We start from the raw sequence: 19036 nt of genomic DNA on the forward strand, positions 1-19036 counted from the left end.
CTAATTCTCAAAATAATATATTTTTTGGTCTTAATTATACGATAGGTGTGTTACTCTAAAATGATTGTATATTTAATTAAATTATATTTTTATTTTAAAAACATTTTTATGATATGATAGACTTTTGTTTTTTTTATTAAGTTATGATATGAAACTATTTAAAAATAATTTTAAAATGTCGTTAAAATATTTTTATATATTTTTTGTTTTTTAATTATATAATTTTTTATATTATTAATAAATAATAATTTTGTAAAATATGTCAATTAGTCAAAGTTATGTTTATTTTAATTTATATTTTATTATTTGAAAACATGATTAAAATATTTTAAAATTATTTTATTTTATAATTTATAATATAATTTAATATTGAGAAAATATTTATTGAAAAATTATCATACAATAAATATATCGAAAAAATATCTAATTTAATTTAAATCAATTTAAAACAAGTTTGAGAAATAGTTATCTCCACCATTTTATCATACATATAAGAACATAAAAATTTGTAAAAACTATATAAGATATATGACAAAAATACACGTATAAAGGATTACTTAAAATCAGTTTTTGACTCAAATTTTAAAAGTTAGTTAACTCTAATTTGTCTTTTGAAAATATTTATTATCATTATTGACCAAACAATTTTTTATCATCATTCTTGATACTACCACTTATATTGGTAAATGAAATCTGTGCTCAAATATAAAGTAGTAGTAGAAAAAAATTATATATATATATATATATATATATATATATATATATATATATATATATATATATATATATATATATATATATATTATATATATATATATATATATATATATATATATATATAATTTATTAAAATCACATTCCTTCATTTTATTACTAGCCAAAAAAAATAAAATTTCACTTTCTTTGGGTCCATTCATCAGAAAGAAACAGAACCCTTGACTCACAAACCTCATCAGGAGAATAATCAGAGCTACCCAATTCGATTCTAATTCATACGCTCTTGATTTCCGCTTAAATTTTCAATCTTTGATGAAAACAACGTAACCCCTTTAGTTTCTACTCAACAAAACCAAACGAAATTTCCATCCCCAAAATAATAAACCCAGAAAAAAAGTGACAAATTTTTCATATTTCCTCCACTTATTTTGGGTCTGAAGCGTTTTTAAGGAACATGTCTTCGATCCGAAGAAGAAAAGGGTCGGAACCAGAAAAGGGTCCTAGTGAAAATTCAGAACCAAAAATTCAGAAGAAAGAAGGAGAAGAAGAAGAAAGAGAAGATGATGATAATGATAAAAACAAAGAGAATAGGAATAAGAATAAGAATGGGGTTGATGTGTTGAAGAAGAAGAAGAGTAAGTGGTCTTGTATTGATAGTTGTTGTTGGTTTGTCGGTTGCATTTGCACGTTATGGTGGTTTTTGTTGTTTATGTACAATGTGATGCCTGCTTCGTTTCCTCAGTATGTGACTGAAGCTATTACTGGTCCTATGCCTGATCCACCTGGTCTTAAACTCAAGAAGGAAGGGTTGAGGGTGAAGCATCCGGTGGTTTTTGTTCCGGGGATTGTTACTGGTGGGCTTGAACTTTGGGAGGGTCACCAGTGTGCTGAAGGGTTGTTTAGGAAGAGATTGTGGGGTGGTACTTTTGGAGAAGTTTACAAAAGGTATATAATTATTTATGTGTTATAATTCGATGATGTTGCTTGCTTGTGTTGGTTTTTTGGTTGTTATAATTCGATGATGTTGATTGTGTTTTTCTTATGTTAATTGGTATTGTTTAGTGGTTTTTGGTTGGTGAGATGTTCGGTGTCGATTTAAAGCTAGGTTGTTGGATTTGTTAACATGTTTCTATTATCGGTGGAGACATGGGATGAATGATTTGGAAAGGAACTTATCTTTTATGGTATTGTTGCTTTGGACTTGTTTCATCTGTTATTGGAGTTTACTTGTCATAGGAAAGCTTGTTCTTCTTAGAATTTGTCTTATGTATGTTAGATCACTGTTTTTCTCTAAACCTTTGACTTTGATCTTTTCATCTTCATTTTGAAAGATAACTATTCAATTACATAAATTCGAAGTTCAATTTGGATTTGTTTTATGTCGTAAGTGTTGGCTGGAAGAATTCAAGTCGCTTTTCCATGTCCCTTTGTGAGGGGAAATACTGTTCAGCTTGAAAATGTATTGGGAAAGTTTCTGATTGACATTAATTTCATTCCTTTTGTAAGACTAATAATATCTATAGTACACATCGATCGAAAGATTTTCAAGTGTAAATGACAATTATAACATGGTTCACCATCACTAGTGCAATCTTTGTCTATGCCTTTGATGTTTGGAATTGATTTCCCATAGACATAGAAATGGTATAACATAAAATTTATTTGTCATATTTTTGTGTCGATCTTTTGCAGACCTTCATGTTGGGTGGAACACATGTCATTGGACAATGAATCAGGATTGGATCCACCCGGTATAAGAGTCCGACCTGTTACTGGACTTGTAGCTGCTGACTACTTTGCCGCAGGATACTTTGTTTGGGCTGTTTTAATTGCTAACTTGGCACGCATTGGTTATGAAGAAAAGACTATGTACATGGCTGCATATGATTGGAGAATATCATTTCAGAACACCGAGGTATTATTCTTTTAATAATTGATTTTGTACCGAGATTTTAGTTCAGAAAACGGCTGAATGTTTTTCATTTCATTAATAATAACTTAATTGATCAGGTGCGGGATCAAACACTAAGTCAGATAAAAAGCAACATAGAACTTATGGTTTCAACTAATGGTGGAAATAAGGCGGTTATTATTCCACATTCGATGGGGGTTTTGTATTTTCTTCATTTCTTGAAATGGGTTGAAGCACCAGCTCCAATGGGGGGTGGAGGAGGACCAGATTGGTGTTCCAAATATATTAAGGCAGTTGTAAACATCGGTGGACCATTTTTAGGTGTTCCGAAGGCTATAGCAGGGCTTTTCTCAGCAGAAGCCCGAGATATTGCTGTTGCGAGGTATATCTTCTTTATCACCATGCCAGTTACACGATGACTTATACGAGTACTATGAACAACTTGTTTTCTTCTATTTGTTTAAACCATGAAGCACTGATATGATACAGACACTGGACACGACACTGATACATCGACACTAGTAGTAATTTGAGAAAATAGAATGATGCAATGCAACCACGCGTGTCTATGTCGTGCCTGTGTCAGACACCGATACGGCCCAGACACGCTTTCAATTTGAAGTGTCAGTGTTGCATAGTGTTTAAGATCTCTTTTCTTCTCTCCTCTCTTTAAAATTTCTTCTTTTAATTACTGATTTTGGCTGGTAAACAACCATGTGCAAAACATTCTGTTGTTCCAACTACTGGTCTGAACTAGAAAAGAAAATTTTGACTGCATTTGGCATTCATGCTACGCTTTTTTTCTTGTTCAGCACAATTACTCAGTATCTAAATTGAGTTTGATTCTTTCTTGTTATATATATATGAAGGGCGATTGCACCAGGTTTTTTAGATAACGACATGTTTCGGATTCAAACGTTGCAACATGTTATGAAGATGACTCGCACTTGGGACTCAACAATGTCAATGATACCAAAAGGAGGGGACACCATATGGGGTGGCTTTGATTGGTCACCAGAGGCGGGCGATCACCTTACCATGAAAAAGAAAAGCAAGGCCAATGCTAAGTTGCGAGACCGAAAGGAAAACAAAACAAATGTTGTTAACTATGGAAGAATGATATCATTTGGCAAAGATGTTGCAGAAGCAGATTCGCCTGAGATTGAGATTCTTGACTTCCGGGTGAGCATATACTTAACACTGAAACTTGAAATTGATACAGGTTCAGTTTGGATTGTGACTTATTTGAGCATATCCACTTGCATAAGCACTTATGAGACTATTTGGGAGAGCTTATAGAAATAGCTTCTGACATGTTCATAAGTAAATATATGAATACTCATTTTCTTTCTTGTTAATAGGGTGCAATTAAAGGTCCCAATGTTGCAAATACCTCTTGTCGTGATGTGTGGACTGAATACCATGACATGGGAGTTGAGGGAGTAAGAGCAGTTGCAGATCATAAAGTTTACACAGCTAGCTCAATCATAGACCTACTTCAGTTTGTTGCTCCGAAAATGATGGCGCGTGGTAGTGCTCATTTCTCTTACGGAGTAGCTGACAATTTAGACGATCCTAAATATGAACACTACAAATATTGGTCAAACCCCTTGGAGACAAAGTGAGCTTTTTTCTCATGACTTCTATCTTGTTTATCGGTTTATTCAATTGATTGATGTCTTTTGCAACTCAAAAATATCTACAGATTACCAAATGCTCCTGATATGGAAATCTTCTCTCTATACGGAGTTGGACTACCGACGGAAAGAGCTTATATTTACAAGTTAACTCCCTTTGCCGAGTGTTACATTCCTTTTGAAATCGATCCTACAGCCAAAGGTGGCGACGAAATTAGTTGTCTTAGAGATGGTGTCTACACGGTTAATGGCGACGAGACTGTGCCAGTTCTAAGTTCAGGCTACATGTGTGCTAAAGGTTGGCGCGGAAAAACAAGATTCAATCCTTCAGGGATCCGCACTTATGTTCGAGAATACGATCATTCTCCTCCAGCCAACCTGCTAGAAGGAAGAGGAACACAAAGTGGTGCTCATGTTGATATAATGGGAAACTTCGCGTTGATTGAAGATGTTATGAGGATCGCCGCGGGAGCCAAAGGAGAAGAATTGGGAGGCGATAAAGTGTATTCCGATATCTTTAAATGGTCTGATAGAATCAAGTTACCTTTGTGAGGGGTTGAGTTCTTCTCCACTTTCCGGATGGTTCCAGTAGAACAGAGAAAGACACGACTTATAAAATATTATCTTATTTACCGTGTCTCTTTCTCTTCTCCTGGAACCATCGAGAGGATCCACGCCCCTTTGTGAGTGAAGCAGAATGCACTTCCAGAGGATCAGATTATGTCATATACATTTTTTGCAGTATTATCTCACTGCTACCAAAGTTCTATAAATGCATTCACTATTTCTGGTTCTGCTTATCAAATTCAGATTCCATGAAAAGTGGTTAAAAAGGAAACAAGGGCATTTCAAAACTTTAGATGTGTTGTATGGTAATTTTTTCAAGACACATTTTTTTTCAGATTCTTCATGGAGACTTCTCATTGTATTTTATTACATTTTTTTTTGTTGCTTTTTTATATTTTGAAAATTTATACCAATAAGTTGACAATGTAGCAATAATTAGATACTAGTTTATAAGTTTGTTATGTCTAATGACTTATTTTATCTTCTGAAATGTTAACTACTGTATATTTTTTATTTAATTAAACCACTTTTGTTTGTTTACTTTTGTGCCATGTCTTATAATTCTTATTGCTGGAAGGAATTCTCTCCCATGTTTGTGCTGTAAATTTTTAGCTCTATATTAAAAGTACTCCCAGTCCCTCTGGTCCTAAAAGAAAAAATTGTTTTTTAAGTTTATGGATGATAGCTTTCAGACTTGTGAAATGGTTGTGTTGTTTGAATCTGATCACTTTCAATAGTTGTAAGTGTGGTGCAGTGTCATGTTGTCAACTCAATTAATGCATTAGATAATGATGTGTTAGGAGTTTTCAAATTCAGTGTTATAAACATTGATGTTGGAAAAGAATTTATCATTGAATAAGAGTTTATGTCACATGATCATATGGTTAAATGAGTCTGCGCAAAAGTTGTTAAATTGGATTTTGAGATGGTTACCAGGAGATGTGATTCTAGTTATGATAGAATATGTCATTTGCTACTATGAGATATGAAAGAAGTGAGGAGTATAAACGACTTCTATGGAAATAGAAATTTGATGACACCGGAACAAGAAAATGTATATGTCCCTTTAAGTTGTATGGGCACTACACAAGGGAAATATTTAGAAATTTAATATGTTGTGCGATGCACGTAATCATGGATTGGATTGCAAGTTAGTCGGACATTCTATTGTTAATCGTTTGAATTGAGATGATAATGAACATGTTTCATCTCAAAAATATTTTTGCAAATTTGAAATGAAAAAAATCGGTGGTGTCTTAAATATTAAACAAGTTTATAATATTCGACACAAAAACAACAAGGCAATAAAGAGTCAAAGATCTAAATTGCAACAATTATTGAAATTGTTGGATGAACATCAATATGTTTTTAATATGAAGTGTGTAAGGATGAAAAATTTGTTCGAGATACTTTTTGGATGCATCCCGAGTCCAACGCGTCTTCCAATGTATTGATAATTGATTCCTTGTATAAGACCAACAAATATAGAATATCTTTTCTTAAAATTGTTGTTGTTACTTCTATTGAGATGACATATTCAATTAATTTTCTTTTTTGGATGTGAAATAAGGATAATGTTGTTTGGGTTCTAAAAATGTGTCATAATATATTGAAAGATTAAAAAAATATGCCACAAGTGATTGTCAGTGATCGCGATACTTCACTCATGAGTTATATTTTAAAAATAGTTCCTATATCATATATTTACTGTGTTGGTATCGCATAACAAAAAAAATGTAAGATCTAAAGTTAAGTCGATTTTGGAAAATAAACAAAACAGGTGAAGACAAGAAATTGTCAAACCGAAACAAATATCATAACTCATAATGGAAACGTGAAATGTTATGATTAATTCGTCTACAATGGGGTCATATGTTGATTTTGTCATGCAATTTAGAAGTGTGTGCGAAATATCCAAATATTTTGAAATATGTTGAAACTACGATATTATGATAAGTGAAAGAGAAAATAGTTTGTGCTTGGAGTGATTGGATTAGACACCTTAAAAAAACTACCATAAAAAAGTTGAATCTGCTCATGGTAGATTGAAGAAAAGGTTGGAAGATAGTAAGGGTGATTTTTGAAAAGGTGAAGAAAAGGTTGGAAGATAATAAGGGTGATTTTTGAAAAGGTTTAGAAGTAATGAAAGTTAATAAGTCCTTCGACATTTTCTATAAGTGGAAAATGTTAGTTTGTCATTAAGACTATTAAATATTTGTAAGGACTTGCCCTTAAAGGCTTAAATCTTAGGGGCTGTGGATTTTCATAAATGTATCTATCATGACGTGTACTTGTCATACTCGACCCACCCCATTATTTCCTTGGCCAAGAATTTGTTAGAAGCAGTAATTCATTTTTCTAGTAGGCAAGTTTGTATTCGACGGAGTCGAACTTAGTTGTATTCGACATAGTCGAGGTTACCTGTTGTATTCAATATAGTCGAATATAGTATTCGACATAGTCGAGGTTATATAGTTGTTGTCGAAATAGTATTCGACGGAGTCGAACTTAGTTGTACTCGACATAGTCGAGGTTATATAGTTGTTGTCGAAATGTGTTAGCATGTATTCGACATGGTTGAATACATCATGTAATAAGTCAAGTATGTTAGCTGCCTATAAATATGCCTATGAGATTGTAAACTTACACTAACTCATTTCAATATACAATCATCTTTACATTACTCTCTCTCTCTCTCATATATATATATATATATATATATATATATATATATATATATATATATATATATATATATATATATATATATATATATATATATATATATATATATATATATATATATATATATATATATATATATATATATATATATATATATATATATATATATATATATATATATATATATATATACAATTCAGTTAGCAATGGAAATAATAACATAACATCAACACAATTTCCTGAAAATCTATCGGTTTTCAAACATGAGAACAATAAGAGGTATATTTCACATATGAATGTCATCTTTAGATTTAAAGATGTGGCTGAAATCGTGAGTGATGGAGAACATGCATTGGAAGCGAATACATACGATGTTCAGAAGGTTGCGTATAAGAAACAAAGAAAGAAAGATGGAAATGCTCTTTTTCTTAATCCAAATGTGTTGTATAAGATCATTGAAGAAGAGAAGTCCAAGGAAGCGTGGGGGAAGTTAAAGAACTTGTATGCTGGAGATGAGAATCTGATGAGGGTGAAGTTGCAGACATTGAGAAAGCAGTTTGAGATAACACAGATGAATCGGTCGCGGATTTTCTTTCAAGATTAGTGTTACTCACCAACCAGATGAAGATATATGATGAATCAATCAATGATTTGCAAAAGATCGAAAGAGTGTTGAGATCTTTAACTACAAATTTTGATTACTTTGTCGTGTCTATTAAAGAGTCAAAGAACCAAGCTGGGATGAAGTTAGAAGAACTCCAGACTTTATTATAGGCTCATGAGATGAGATTGAAGCAAAGAAACTCAGAAAGGGAGAAAGTGACGGAATAGGCAATGCAAGCAAGATTCACCAAGAAGTTTGGAAAAGAAAAGGCAAAACAAAAAAAGAATCCCGTTAATAATGAGAATTAGAGAAAGAACTCAAATAATCATAATGAGTCCACCAAGAAAGACATGATCAATAAGTATGTGAGGAAGAAAATTGATATGAAATATGTGCAATGCTACAACTCTCAAATTTGGGTCATTATGCTTAAGACTATCTAAGAAAGAAGGAAGAAAAAGCAAAAGATAATGAAGAAGTGAAATATACACATATTGTAGAAAGATACTCTAAAGATGTGATACTCATGGCCAATACTCAGTCAAATGAAGAACAAGCCAATATGTCGTTTTCTTCTCACACAAACAGCCTTCGTCTCTTGTTATCTCGTTTCTAAGCAAGGCAGCAGAAGGGTGGTTCAGTTGAGTTTGTGGCGGTTTCGCTCGATAATAATAATGAAGGGCAAATGTTTGAGATTTTAGTGAGAATGAAGAAGAGTGATGAGAGGCAACGAGGGTTGTGGTCATGTATGGTGTTTCGTCAGCGTAAGCTTGGTGATCGAGGGAGTGTGTCGTGGTTGTTGGTGTTTGATGGAAGTTTGTGGGTTGTTGTTTGGTGATTATGGTGATATTTTTTTTAGAATGTTTTGAAGGTTGCGTTGTTGTTGTATGAAGTTGTTGATCAATGATGGTGGTGATGTTGTTGTTGATGAAGTTTTGAAAGTTATGTTGTTGTTGTATGAAGTTTTTTATTGACGATGGTGGTGATGTTGTTGTTGATGAAGTTGAGTGATGTTGGTGAGTTTGAGTTGTGTGGAAGTGTTATGTTGTGAGGAAGAAGAAGAGAGGAGAAGGAAGAAATAGGAGATGAAGAAGAGGTAAGTGGTGAGGAAGCTGCAACAGAAAAGAAAAGAGAGGAAAAGAAAAAATGAAAGAGAAAGGAATTCCATATTTGAAGTTATATGTGCGTGGAAGAAGAAGAGAAAACTCAAAACATTACCCTTGTTTTTTTTCTCTTCTATTAATCTTGTCTTCAAAATTTAAGAACAAGTGTATCCTTTTACCTCAATTCATGTGCCACGTGTGGATCAATATGTGGTCTCTTCTAAAAAAAATTGCAACCACAAAAATTAATGTATACATGTCCCTACCTAATTGACTAAAGTTTCAAAAAAAAGTTCCTTTAGTGGGTATTTTTAGAGTCAAAATGAAATTTCAAAAATTGAATCAAAATAAAATCGAATTATATTAAATAATTGAAGTCAAATAAAAATAAAAGTGTAAAAAATTCTAATTAATTATTACAGACACATGGGCAAAGAAAATAAAAATAAAAAAACTCAAGACGAATAAAGATTGGGTGAAAAATGCTCGAAAAATTAAAATGAATGCACCACAATGATCAGCGTGAAATAAATTTATGAGAAACTTACAAGTTTTGATCAAAAATTGAAATAAAAAATGAACTGTTAAAAGGGTCAGGTTGATCATAATATAACCGAAAAAGTAGCCAAAAAAATAAAGCGAGCACGCCATGTTAAACTATGTGAATTGTAGATTAAAAAACCGACGTGTGCAAGTTAATTTTGAAATTTTTCGCCATCTAATTCTATGCACGTTTAAAAATTGATTCAATTGGTCTGTCTGTAGATCCAAAAAATTATTTTGGTTGATACTTTAAGTGTTTATACGGAACAAAATGCATGTTGTGATGAGTAGAAAATGCATATATGTCTTGTGAATGCATTGATTTATTGACTAAGGAATTGTGAATAGACAATCAGATGCAAAGGAATTGATGAATGACTGAGACTAAGAAATCAAGTCTTTTGACTTATTAATCAACATATGATTGAATGAACGTCATCAAGACTAGATAAAATACCAGAACTCGTGACTTTTCATCTAAACCCTGACGAAAGCTTTTGACTGATGTAATGTACGACAAAATGGAATGATAATGCTATGTTGATGCAGGTCAAAACTCAGGGTAAAGTTTAGGATATGACAGTTGCCCTTATTTAAACATCTTTTATGGGATGATATGAAGAACTCTTGTCTTTAAATCATCATGGTGAAAGATGGTTTAAATATTAAACATACCCAAATTTTGCCTTCTTATGCAATAAAATGATATGCTTATGGTTATGAGTGAATGCACAGGGACTAAGAAATACTCCCAATTTCTCAATAATCAGATGGTAATGCAAATGGAAGCAATGAGTTTCAAGAAATGCTCTTGACTTCCTAGTCATCAGGTGATATGGATGAATGCAATGAAGGTTTAAAAGTACTTTTGACTTCTTAATCATCAGATGTGATGCAAATGAATTAAGAAATACTCTTGATTTATTAATCATCAGATGACAATGATATGAATGAATATAAGAAATACTCTTGATTTCTTAATAATTAGATGTTATGAAAATGAATTAAGAAATACTCTTGATTTTTTAGTCATCAGATGACAATGATATGAATGAAATAAGAAATACTCTTGATTTCTTAATCATTAGATGTTATGCAAATTTCCTGGGGATTGATTTGTTACAAAGCATCATGTTCGACTGTTCTTTAAACGTTCTTCGTTTTGAAGGTAAACTCTCTTGGGGAAGAAATGATCATATTCAGATGCTCTAGGCTGACAGTAGACTCCTTTGGGGTTATGACATATCAACTCCGGATTGAGAAAATAAGTACAATATCGACTCGGGGGCCGAGAACAAATCAAGACACAAGTTAACTCAGGGGTTGAGGAAACATTGAGATAGAACGATATCAACTCGGGGGTTAGAAGATATTTAAAGACAACGACATCGAATTAGGGGTCGAGAATATAAGGGCGTGATATTGATAACTCGTGTGTTGGAAAAGGTAAAGACAACGACATTGGCTCGGGAGTCGAAAGTAAAGATGACATCAACTCATGGGTCGAAAATTATGACAAGATATCAACTTGGGGGTTGAGGAAATAAAGACAAGGACATCGACTCGAGGTTCGAGAATATATCAACTTGGGGGTTGAGAAAATAAAGATAACATCGACTCGAGGGTCGAGAACATATCAACTCGGGGGGTTGAGAAAATAAAGACAACATCGACTCGGGAGTTTAGAAAATAAAGACAACATCGACTATGGGGTCGGGAAAATAAAGACAACATCGACTCGAGGGTGAGAACATATCAACTCAGGGGGGTTAAAAGGCATTGATAATCAGTTGTGAAAACATCCAAGGAAGTGCTTATTTAGTAGAAGATTTATTGGGGGGAGCTCTACGAAGGAAAAGTTTTGAACAATACTTTTTTTGGGTAACCTCTATTTGGGGAGTCAAAATAAGCAGACATGCTTGCAAATATCATCATTGGAAGGTCGATGGAAAAGTTTTGTGTGAATATATTACCCATGAAAAGATGCATGAAGTGCAATGGCTAATGCATGTAGGAATGCAAATGGATTATTGGACTTTGGTTATGCTAAGCAAGGATGAACTTTGAGAGGTGCCAACAATAATTGGTCTCTGATTATCATGTTTGATTATACAAGCTTCGTGCTATGGGAATATTCCATATGAATGCAATGATATACATGGCATGATGCTAGAGCGAAACAACATGATTAATGCATGAGGATGATTTATGTAATGACTTGAATGTCTCCAACAATGCCCCTGAGGTGGGTTGGAAAGATTCCTTTGCAGCAATGTTTGTTTGTTGAGGTAAAAGGTTATTTGATTGTATGTTACTTCTAGCATGATTTCCCGACACTCATTTCGAACTTAATGGTTGTTGATGCATTACAGGACTCTTGCTTGAGCAACTTCTAAGTATGGAGAGGACTTGCCAATTTTCCCTAGTTTGTTGGGCCTTTTGAAGAACCTAGCCTTGAAGGGAGTTTAGGAACAACTTTCCATAACCTGACCCTTAGATGGATTGCCCCAGTATTTGAACTTTTGAAGTGGTATGCCCTAATCTGAGTCTCGAAGAGTTTTGTTCTTGACTAAATGGCCCTTTGATGATTGGCTCAGATTGACCAATGCTTAAAGTGTTTTGCCCCTGATTGGACTTCTTTCACATGATCAAGCTCCTCAACTGATTGCTTTAGTTGGAACCTACTTGATGCTAAGTGGTATCTTGAAAATAATATTGTTCATTCAAAGAATGGTAATTTTAATGCAATGCAAAATGAAAATTTTGAAATCAATCATTATTGAAATGACGGTGATGTATAGTGAACATGTCAATGATTAGAATACAATATTGATATATCCATTCACATATGGAAGGTGATGTGATCAATACAAATGATTTACAAAGATCTTTGTGGAATCATATTAACGCAACCTTGCTCTAGTATGTTTTCAAAACAAACACTGCCTCAATTAGGTCTTTTAAGGGTTGTATAACGTGGTCTGGTTCACAATTTTTGAAACAAAGGATATGGGGCTCAAATTTAATTTTAATCTGCCCCTTCTTTTTTATGATCTTCAGTCCTATGTTCAGTTAAATTTGACACACACATTCAACTTCCAAGAGTATTCGAAGGTGGAATGGTGAAGATGAAGATTCAAGATGAGATTTTCTTGAAATGGTTCTCACCTTGTTTTCTTTTTGCTGAGGATTTGATGACCTTTTTTGATTGATTTTTTATCCCTAATTTTTATCTAGACCGCTTATTTTGAACTCTCAGTCCACCGGGGTGCCTTAATTTTTTCATAAGTCGCCTTCTTGGTGTTTGACTTAGCGGGTTTTTTCCTTTTTCTTTTTCTTTTTCTACTTCTTTTTATTTTTTAGAACAATGTATGTGAAATGTGTTCTTTTTTGTTTGAATAGGACGGCGACTGTCGAGTCCTTAGTTATTGAGGAACAACCACTATACCTATTGATGTTTCACGACTACTTAGACACTTTTGATGTGTGAAGAAAGTGTGTGGTCACACCTTTTAGGTGTTCGAAATGATACTCTTGAGATTTGAATGCACCACCAAATTAATTGAAAACTACTCTGCTCGGGTTCAGATTAAGGTTTTTTTTGTACATAAATAAACACAAAATTTTAGGCTCAAAGGGTTGATGAGGGATTATCTTCCTTATATATCCGATGTTTGGGAATTGGAACAATGTCTTACATCATCAGCAAAGTTTTATTCGAAAGCATACTGGTCAGCAATTCTGGGTATTTCATTTTCGTCATTCTCTCTCCAATCTTTGTTAAAACAAAAGTTTGATAAAGATAAGTGAATGGGAGAATGTTTTTTTTGCCTTTTGATATAAAAATGGAAAAATGAGTGAATACGACATGATTGATTCAAAAAATGCATGATCACTTCATTAATATTACCAATGAAAGAAAACTAAAATACTTCATTGAAAGAAAACTATAATACTTGAAACCAAATAAACATTCAACATGCGAAGAATCATAAAATAGAATAAAACAACAACATGATTTCTAACGTCGAGGATGAGTTTCCTTGTTTGCTTCATTAACTACCGACCTTTCCCAACCCACAAGTTGAGGTCATCATGCTCTCCAAAACCGATGTGACAATCCTATGAGTCTTCTCTCTCAGATTCTTCAAAAGGTGCAACCTCTTTGGATCCATTCCCCGCCTCCTCGGTGCTTCCACTTGCATGGGTGGTGATGTTGTAGCTCCATGGCATGGGGTTGTTCACCATATTTGTAAAATTTGCAAATGACAATATCTTTTGATCAATAAGCTTTTGTACCCTGTACTTGAAGGCCTTACAGTTCTTAGTGGTATGCCCTAATGATCCATCATTGTACTCACATACAACACTGTGTTTGAAGTTAGGTGGGTACGTCACCATTGGCTTAAGCTTCTTGGGGAACACCAGAGATCTCTGAATCAACTGAGGAAACAATTCAGTGTATGCCATCAGAATTGGATCAAACTGAGCTTGCTTTAGGGGACCTGTCTGATTGCGATTATAATTCTGATTTTGAACAGAAGGAGGAACAAACAGAGGTTGCTAATGTTGATGCTTGGAAGATGTTGACTGATGATAGTGAATTGGTATTGCGGGTGGCTTCCCCTTGCTAGACTATGGAATTTCTTTTCTGCTTGAGGACACTAATTCTTCCTTGGGTTTTATTGTAGTGATCACTTGACCATTATGATATGAATTAATGACTTCCCCAATGTCACCAATGCTAGTCTTCAGAAATTCAACATCCTTCTGGTAGGAAGAGGTTTCAAGGGTCTTTAGGGATCCCCTAACATCACCATTATTGATCTTGCAATCAAGATGTATATGCTTGGGTTGTTCTTCTTGAAAGTCAAAGTATTATCATTAATCAGCTCTTGCACCATTTTTTGGAAGTCTCTGTAATTCTCAATAGTATATCCTTCTGACCTGTCGTGAAACTCACATTTAGAATTTACGTCGTACCAAGGATTGTGTGGCTCTGGCATGGGTGGAAAAAATTTGGGTACTACCATCCCATTTTGAATCAAACGAGGTAGCAAATGGTTGTATGTAATAGGTATCAAGTCAATGTCTAGGAGTTTTCTTTCTGGATCAACTCAAGTTCTGATTTGAGCCTGCTTTTGGTTCTTGTAGCGGTAAATTTATGATCATCAAGCTATGGATAACCTAGACATCAAATAACAAGAGTCGCCACCGCGTTTTTATTGTTTCCAAGGGAAAAGGGAAAAAGTACGAACAAAACCCAAAAGTAAGAAGTTTTCAAATCAAAACTAATAAAATGTCATAGATTACAGGTAAGGGGGTTGGTTACACAGAGGGAAGGTGTTAGCACCCAAAGTGTCCTAGGTACTCCTACGGAGCCCTTTTTGTGTGCATATGTATTTGGTACGAAATGATGTTTACAAACAAATAGAATGAGGGGGATGAGAAAAGAATTCATTAATTATATTTTTGTGTTTGATAAGACCTTCGGACTTGTGCCTACGTACCAACATAAAAATGAGGGATCAAAACCTCGTATTCGTGATACAAGTTTCAAAGTGGATGCATTGCTTTTAACAAAAATTAAGTTTGAAAGGCACAAAGGCCTAAAAATGGCTTGAATGAGTTAGTTCTTTTTGGTTTTTTTGAAAGTTTAAGTCAAGTATAGTTAAGTTTATTTACAAATTTGATTTAAGAAAATAAGTTTGAAAATGCAATGGCATAAGGCCAAAGTTTCTATCTTTTTACAAAGTGGTCAAAGTTTAGAAAAAAATAAGTTCAATCAAAGAAGATTTTGAAAAGGGAGGGAGAGATTTTGAAATTAAAGAAACGGGGAGAAGATGAAGAGACTAATCCTATGCACAAAATTAAAAGTTAAGAGTTGAAAAGATTTGACCAATGGGTAGCAATCCAATAGACAAGAATGTCAATAGAAACCCAGAATTCCCTTGGACATTTAGAATCAAGCAACACACAAATGCACAATTATATTATCTTGAAGAGCAATGCATCAAATAAAGATAGCCACATCCAAGCTTAGCCACTCCATGATCTTCTTCAAATTAGCCCATGTAACAGATGAATTCCACAAGTCACAGGTTCAAAATAACAGCTTCACAATGATCATGTTGCAGATGAACTCAGAGGGATCTTGAATGATGTATCAGATGGAGTTTCAAATTACAAGCACTTGGTTTCACAGAAAGTTGGCATTGGCCAAGTCCTTTAGCATAGGAATGTTGCCTAAGTTCTAAGTCCATTTTGTCCAAGATCAAGCCAACAGTCCACACAAAAGTTTTTTAGGGTTTTTTGTTGTTATTATGTACATTAATGGTCAAAGACCACACAAACAAGCAAAGTATACACAAACAAGATATATATCACACAATATGGTCCAAGTGGACAAAGTGAAAATTGCATTAACATAAACAATTAGGATGACATGAATAACGGCAAATGAATAAGGACTAAAATTAAATGACATTAAAGTAAATAGCTTGAAATTAAAAGTTAGTTGTTAATGAGTTAGAAGTTAGTATTGTTTTGCTTTTGCTTTTCTTTTCTTTTTTAAGTCATTCTTTGGAGAACACTCAACCCACTTATCACAAGCATGAATCCTTAAGCCAAGACATCTTGCAAAGGAAGGAAAAAAGGCCAAGTTTCCACACAATACCATGAAAGAGGGGAGACTTACAATCTCACTAACTAGAATGCTATGCCTTTTGTGTCACAAATTTAGCGCTATGTTAAGCAATCATAATTGGACTTATGTAGAAGTCACAACTATTTGAGGTCGGGCAATAGAATTTTGGTGTTAATGCATGTTAGAGACATAGTACAATGGACTATGCTCATGAAACATACCACGCACAAAAAGAATATGCAAAAGAGGTGGCCTAATCTCATCCATACTTATGTCAATTTTTCAATCAACTAGCCTTAGGAGTTTGAGATATCATAGGCCAAATGAAACGGATGCATAAAGAAGGGGAATAAGATGAAGAGGGAGGGGAACAGATCAAAACTCAAATTGATCAAAGGAGGACTTTTACCAAATTAATATCATTCATTCATTTTGGGAGATGGAATGTACATTCCATCAATCCCCTAAATCCAATGATATTAACTTGACAAGGTCAAATCAACTTTGACTAAGGCCCAACAACAAGAGTCAAACTCAAACAAGTCATCACAATTGATCAACAAAATTATTTGGCATTTATTCAAATTAAAAATACTAAAATAAGGCATTTAAATTAAATATGGTTTGTCAAATTCCTAAAACCTCATCAAAACACCAAAGAAATGGGCATGAGATTTATCATAGGTCAAACAAGGTCAAAGGACCTTAGAGAAAAAAAATCATAATTTTTAAAGACTTAAAAGTATTTTTAAACAATTAAAAATAATCATAAAATCCATGAAATCATGAAAAATATTAATAATGATCTAAAAAATAATTTTAATTAAGAATATGAAAGAGGAAATTTTTTAAATTTTTTTGGTGAAACTCTCATATTTTTTGGATCAATATTAAAATTAATATGAATTAAGGAAAATAAAAGGAATAAAACAAAAATCAGAAAATGTGAAAAAACGTGAGCCACTTAATCTCCCTCATTAATTGAGGTGGCAGATCAAGTGGACTACAACGTGCGTTCCATGATGGAACATAGTCAGTGCGTCACACGCGTGGTAATCAAAACCAACGCCTCAGATTAAAACAAAATGGCAAGATCATGTGGCTGGGAGACGTGCCAACGCACGGCCGGAACTGTAGCTCCGGTCTTCTTCTCCGGTGGCCCTCACCGGACTGGTCCACCCTCAACCATCACTAAAATAAAAAAGGAGGACATGATCTGAAAGAAAAAATGGCGTAGAGCACGAATCTGACATCAATTTTAACTAACTCCACAAATATAGAAAGATATGAGGAGTTGAATTTTGAGGTGTATTGTCGCGGTGAGAATCGGATATCAAGCTATTGTATTAACTTGAATCACAAAACATTAAATGTTCACCACCGAACTTTAATTTATCCAAGGGAAAGGGAAAAGATCGAATAAAACCCTAATTGTGCAATGTAAAAACAATGCGAAGAGATCTAAAGTTCGGGGGTTGGTTATACTAAGGGAAGGTATTAGCATCCTCAGTATCTATAGTATCCTATAGGAACCTTTTGAAAGTATTTGTGTTATGTTATTATTTGTTTGCTATTATTTGGAAATGTTTTATTGGGAAAGACCTAAAGGTTTATTAAGTTTGCTCGCCAAAACTTCGCGGTCATGTGCCTACGTATCCTTATAAGGATGGAATCAGAGCAACCGTAGTTCACCTATTAAGGGTGAAAGAACACTTGGTAGTGATCAAGGTTCCAAAGGGGTAAGTAAGTGTTCATAACAAACATACTTACAAGAGTTGCCAAGTAACTCTTACTTGAATCTAAGTTGAAAGTGAGAATGACTCTAACAAGGTCAAAGGGAAACTAGGGATTGCTAAACTACCTATGACATTAAGTCAATAAAGAGGTCTTTCCCTTGGATTTAGGCAAAAAGATAAACAAAATATAAGCAAGATGAAGAAGATGTTCAAGCATGACATCAACAAATATAAGCACATGATAAAGAAAGATGTTCAAGCATGACATCAACAAAGATAAACAAATGGTAAAGAAGATGTTCAAGCATGACATCAACAAGAACAAACAAGGATGAAGAAGATGTCCAAACATGACATCCACAAATATAATCAAATGAAGAAGATGTTCATACATGACATCAACAAGAACAAACAAGGATGAAGAAGATGTTCAAACATGACATCCACAAAGATAATCAAATGAAGAAGATGTTCATACATGACATCCACAAGAACAAACAAGGATGAAGAAGATGTTCAAACATGACATCCACAAAGACAATCAAATTAAAGAAGATGTTCATACATGACATCAACAAATATAAGCACATGATAAAGAAGATGTTCAAGCATGACATCTACAAAGATAATCAAATGAGGAAGATATTCATACATGACATCAACAAGAACAAACACATGATAAAGAAGATGTTCAAGCATGACATCAACAAAGATATGAAAGCATGATCATAATAATATCAAGCATGGTATATATACACATATGTACAGCATGTGAACATGAACAAAGGTACAACAACATCAATCAAAGATGTATAAAGTTACACGAATATGAACGACATGGATATATCATCATGAAGAAACAAAGATGAATGACATAACCATTCAT

The 19036-nt window shown here is 33.7% G+C and overlaps 1 protein-coding gene across 1 annotated transcript; it reads left to right on the top strand.

Moving 5' to 3' along the window:
* Nucleotides 1–876: 876 nt before the first annotated feature.
* Nucleotides 877–5313, top strand: LOC127076307 (phospholipid:diacylglycerol acyltransferase 1). The gene is made up of 6 exons (XM_051017924.1): nt 877–1662; nt 2410–2632; nt 2728–3011; nt 3499–3811; nt 3991–4250; nt 4335–5313. Exons 1-6 carry the CDS (start codon nt 1172–1174, stop codon nt 4816–4818), a joined length of 2055 nt encoding a protein of 684 aa, XP_050873881.1. The 5' UTR covers nt 877–1171; the 3' UTR covers nt 4819–5313.
* The last annotated feature ends 13723 nt before the right edge of the window (nt 5314–19036 follow it).

This window comes from Lathyrus oleraceus, chromosome 4 (genome assembly GCF_024323335.1).
Source record: "Lathyrus oleraceus cultivar Zhongwan6 chromosome 4, CAAS_Psat_ZW6_1.0, whole genome shotgun sequence".
Lineage (NCBI taxonomy): Eukaryota > Viridiplantae > Streptophyta > Magnoliopsida > Fabales > Fabaceae > Lathyrus > Lathyrus oleraceus.

What these genes read in the sequence shown, in the direction of transcription:
- LOC127076307 (XM_051017924.1), top strand. Translation starts at nt 1,172, where the DNA reads ATGTCTTCGATCCGAAGAAGAAAAGGGTCGGAACCAGAAAAGGGTCCT. An exon ending in CGAGATATTGCTGTTGCGAG is followed by an intron (nt 3,012 to 3,498) that starts GTATATCTTCTT and finishes ATATATATGAAG; the next exon opens with GGCGATTGCACCAGGTTTTT. An exon ending in TTGAGATTCTTGACTTCCGG is followed by an intron (nt 3,812 to 3,990) that starts GTGAGCATATAC and finishes TCTTGTTAATAG; the next exon opens with GGTGCAATTAAAGGTCCCAA.